General features: G+C 52.7%; 1 protein-coding gene across 1 annotated transcript in view; it reads right to left on the bottom strand.

Moving 5' to 3' along the window:
* Positions 1–2,308: 2,308 nt before the first annotated feature.
* The window catches only part of WDR73 (WD repeat domain 73), a 13,241-nt gene continuing 10,445 nt past the window's right edge, over positions 2,309–5,104 (bottom strand). Inside the window, exon 8 of the mRNA XM_005878476.2 lies at positions 2,309–3,036. Coding sequence (XP_005878538.1) covers positions 2,801–3,036 — 236 coding nt within the window. The 3' untranslated portion in view covers positions 2,309–2,800. The remainder of the gene's footprint in view (positions 3,037–5,104) is intronic.

The raw sequence follows: 5,104 nt of genomic DNA, 5'->3' as shown, positions 1-5,104 counted from the left end.
GCACCCTTTCCCCCACCGCCTCCGGCCCGGCGGGGACGACCTCGCCCCCCACCAGGGTGGCCCTTGGAGCAGAGTAAGTCAGGCTCTGCAGGCCTGTCGCCCAGCCCACGGTCCAAGGGCAGAGCCACTGTCCCAGTTCTTGCCATAAACCAGCTGTGAGACCTTGGGCGAGTTTAAGCCCCGACTGCCTCAGCTTTGAGTCGAAGCCGGAATATCTTAACTTTCCTTCCAACTCTAACACCCTGTGAACCTGTTTTTATTATCTTTGCTCTTAAAGCTGTAACCTTAACCACGGTAAGCCTTCCTGTTTGGGAGAGTTATGGTGCCAGGACTGAGGAATCCTGAACCGGGCGCCTAAAGCTGAGAACTCAGCCAGATGAGAGGCAGCTCAGCAGCTGGAGCGTTTGAATCTGAAGGGCCAGCCGCCTCCACCCGGTGCTGCTCTCCAAGGTGCTGCTACGTTGGGCGCCCTCTGTGCTTGACCTGCACCTTCCCTTTGCAACACTGGTGACCAGTGGCTGGGGAGGGTGAACTTATTGTCCCTATTATCTCTGCAGCCCACCCTCATTCTTCAGCATGGATAACTGGCATTTTCTCAAATTGCTATGCAAACACAGCTCCATATGCCTTTACTTTCCAATCAGATCACCTGCCTTTGCCCCCTCCTATCAAACTTCTGGAGCTGCCTCCCCAGTGACAGAGGGCCAGACTCCACGGGCACCAAGACACGGGGAGGGGAGAACAGGAAGGCTCTTTCTTCACCTCAGTCCTGCTGGGATGACTGACACTGGCGCCTTTCACTAGGGTTCACTCTGTAATGTATGTCTCTGGTTCTAGTTCTACTGAGTGGCTCCCCTCTGACGGTGGCTTCCCAACGAGGTAAAGGGGTTTCGACTTCAGAGCACGGTCATAAGGTTCTTCTCTGAGCTGAACAATGGCTGTAGCTGGGGACCAACAAATCCGGGCTCCTCAAGTACAAGGAGAGCTTTGAATAGTGAAGCTGGAAGAAGATTCTCACTGGGAGCAGGAAATTTCCCTTCAAGGGAGTGGCCCCGGACCAATGCTTTTGGCATTTCCACTCTCAAGAAGCGTCAGCACCCCAGGAGCCTCTCATCCATCTCCGGGAGCTCTGTCGCCAGGGACTGAGACCAGAGAAATGTACGAAAGAGCAGATCCTGGAGTTGCTAATCCTGGAAGAGTACCTGTCCTGCCCCAGGGGACCCAGATCTGGGTGAGACAAAACACCCAGAAAGTGGCGAGGAGGCAGTGGCTGGAGGACTTGCACAACCCGGAAGATGGGGGCTGCAGGTGAGATATGGAACCTAGTTCTGACTAGTCAAAATAGAGGAACGTGAGAGACAGAGCTACCCGGGTTGTCAGCAGGGAGGGGGATGTGCAGTACTTCGCTGTTTGTGTCAAAGTGAAATTTGCTTATTCCCTGGAACTAGTTTTCCTCCCAAGTTCAGACGGACTCTTCAGAGAATGCACAACCTTAGTTGCTCTGAGCTATCCCTGTTGTTAAATGAGTGGGGATCGAGCCCACAGCCCAGGCATGTGCCCTTGGCCGGAATCAAACCTGGGACCCTTCAGTCCGCAGGCCGATGCTCTATCCATTGAGCCAAACCGGCTAGGGCTAAATGAAAACTTCTTAAAATGCTGAGCACCACGCTGATCAAGGAGGAGCTGTCATCCAGCAGCAGCCAGCCTGAATCACGGGGCTTCACTGGTCTTTACTGACATGATTGAACCTTTGGGTCCTATTGCAAAGTAGCTGTATTGTTGGATGGATCTCCGAGTTTTGATTAGGGGTTGACAGGAGCAGCCCCAAGAGAGCTGGTGGGCAGGTTGCAGTGGGCCTGGGCCCCAGATCCGTGTCTCTGAAGCCTTCCACACATGCACACTCTGATCTGACTCCAACACAAGTGTCTTAATCACTATGTTATATCAGCCTCCCAACTGTACAAAGTGCTGGGAGCCAGAGCTTACATGGGGGTGGGGCTGTAAAGTCAGACACGGGGAATTCTTAAAATGCTGAGCACCACGCTGATCAAGGAGGAGCTGTCATCCAACAGCAGCCAGCCTGAATCACGGGGCTTCACTGGTCTTTACTGACATGATTGAACCTTTGGGTCCTATTGCAAAGTAGCTGTATTGTTGGATGGATCTCCGAGTTTTGCTTAGGGGTTGACAGGAGCAGCCCCAAGAGAGCTGGTGGGCAGGTTGCAGTGGGCCTGGGCCCCAGACCTGTCTCTCTGAAGCCTTCCACACATGCACACTCTGATCTGTCTGACTCCAACACAAGTGTCTTAATCACTATGTTATATCAGCCTCCCAACTGTACAAAGTGCCGGGAGCCAGAGCTTACATGGGGGTGGGGCTGTAAAGTCAGGACACGGGGAATGACTGTGATGGTCAGCACTGCTCTTGAGAAGGCCCCCCACCGTCCATTAGGTCAGGAAGGCGTCTCTCGTGCCAAAAACCCGTGGGATTGACACCTGCTGGAAGCAGCAGGATCCTGTCGCCCACAACTGTCTGACCTAAGAGCAGCCATCGAATCTCTATACTGCATCCTACCTGGTATTTTCCCATATATTTCTTCTAACTTCCCCAACAACCCTGCGAGGTAGTAACTACTCTTCTCATTTTACCAATAAAGACACTGAGGCTAAGAGAGGCTGCTTCACTGGCCCAAGGCCACTCCACTGGTAACAGGGACTGTGGTCACCTGAGTCCTAAATCAGTGCCCTTGTTGTGCGTACAGCAGCTCCTCTTCCAGGGGCCGGGCAGGAAGACGCTGGTGTCAGCGGGAGGCACGGAGGTCCACCCAGTCCCACACGTGCACAGAGGCATCACTTGCTGCCGACAACAAAGTCCTTGGCTTGCGGGGGTGCCAGGTGTGGGTGGTGACCAGCGGAGCAAGGCCTGTCCCATGGTCATCTAGGAAGACGTGACCTCTGTGAGTGAAGAGAGGTTCTACATGACCCTCCATTCCATCCCGAGATGTGACATCATAGACCTGGACTGTCCCATCAAAACCTGAGGAAGAACGAGAAATGAGAAGACCAACAATGAATCGCTAAAATAATTTTTATAACTTGCTCTATGGCACCAAAACAGACTATGAGACGAGGAACCTAATAGTAAACAAGATACTTAATGGCCAACCAAGGGCATGGAATATCTGCCCACATGCCAGCAGCTGCCAACTCCATGGGGCACGTGACAACGAGAATCTATAGTATAGCATGTGCCAGGCCTGAGGCTAATCCTTTAATTCTCACAACTGTATGAAGTAGGTACTAATACTTACCCCAGGAAACTGAGGCTTAAGACTTTTTTAAACCTTTCCACTTGCCCCAAATTCTAATCCATTTGGGTCTCAGTAGATGGCCTCATCTCCACACTGATGGAGAAAATAGAAGCCGCTAGGAACATTCTCATGTTCCCCCCACGACCTAGCTCCATCTGCTGTCTTCTTGTTAAAAGCCAGTCCCTTCCCCCACACTTGGTTCTTGCACTCTTTCTGGATCCTGCCATTATCAATGATCCTTTCTTGCTCTCTCAACCTCTTCCCCTCTCAATGGATCCTTCCCATTGGCCTTTATTATTATTATTTTTATATTTTTATTGATTTCAGAGAGGGAGAGACAGAAACATCAATGATGAGAATCACTAACCGGCTCCCTCCTGCATGCCCCCTTCCTGGGGATCAAGCCCACAACCCAGGCATATGCCCTTGACCGGAATCAAGCCCGGGACCCTTCAGTCCACAGGCTGACGCTCTATCCACTGGGCCAAACTGGTTAAGGCCTTCCCATTGGCCTTTAGATACTCTCATTAAATATCTTCTTTCAACTAGATACTGCCAGACCAGGAGCCTGCTGACCTAGGGGCTTGCTATAATTCAAAAATCAATTAGACTGAGAAGCACCCTTGGAATCCTATGGCCTCTTTCTGGTCGAACCCCATGGCTGACCTAGTGTCTTACTATCTGCAGGCTCTCGACCAACCTCAGAACTGAATTCCTGCTAGGATGGGAAAGCCCTGCTCCCACTGTATGGAAGTAGTAGCCAGTATTTTTATTGATTTCAGAGAGGGAGAGACAGAAACATCAATGATGAGAATCACTAACCGGCTGCCTCCTGCATGCCCCCTCCTGGGGATCAAGTCCACAACCCAGGCATATGCCCTTGATCGGAATCAAGCCCGAGACCCTTCAGTCCACAGGCTGATGCTCTATCCACTGGGCAAAACTGGCTAGGGCCTTCCCATTGGCCTTTAGATACTCTCACTAATATCTTCTTTCAACTAGATACTGCCAGGCGAGGAGCCTGCTGACCTAGGGGCTTGCTATAATTCAAAAAGCAATTAGACTGAGAGGCCCTTGGAATCCTATGGCCTCTTTCTGGTCGAGCCCCATGGCTCTCCTAGTGTCTTACTAACTGCAGGCTCTCGACCAACCTCAGAACTGAATTCCTGCTAGGATGGGAAAGCCCTGCTCCCACTGTATGGAAGTTGAGTAGCCAGTTGGGGAAGAGCCTGCCCCTGAGGAACCTGGAGAGTTAACCTGGAGATTCTCAGTGAGCGACTTTAACTTTGGGTGCCAGAGGCCCCTTCCAGAGCACTCGATAGTCCCTTGGAAGAGGAAGCTCAAACAACAGATGCAAAATCCTGCTCAGCGGTACCTGAGATGGCCAAGCAGCTGTCCAGGGCTGGAGCCCAGGTCACTCGCAGCAGCTCTGGGTCAGGGCTGGGTGCGGACACTGGGCACCGCACTGAGCGCACAGGATGGCGGAGGTCCCGAGGGTCAAGAAGACAGAGCAGCCCATCTGAGCACAGGCTGGCAATGTTGGGCCCAGGGCCCTGGCCCCTGACTTCTGCACACCACCTCCCTCCACCAGACCCGGGGCTGGGGCTGACATTCTCTGCTGGCGCCCACTTCTGGCGGGTGTCAACGAGCCCCAGCCGGCCCGAGGTGCAGCAGAAGGCAAAGGTGTCTGCATCCAGGACCTGCAGGCTACTCAGCTCCTCACTGTCACTGACACCTGGGAGACAGGGGACAAAAGAGAAAAGCTGCTGGAGTCACATGGGTCTGGCAATCTGG

Source organism: Myotis brandtii, unplaced genomic scaffold, assembly GCF_000412655.1.
Source record: "Myotis brandtii unplaced genomic scaffold, ASM41265v1 scaffold561, whole genome shotgun sequence".
Classification (NCBI taxonomy): Eukaryota; Metazoa; Chordata; class Mammalia; order Chiroptera; family Vespertilionidae; genus Myotis; species Myotis brandtii.
The sequence above is the reverse complement of the archived record's forward strand: the minus strand, read 5'-3'. Positions and strand labels throughout refer to the sequence as shown.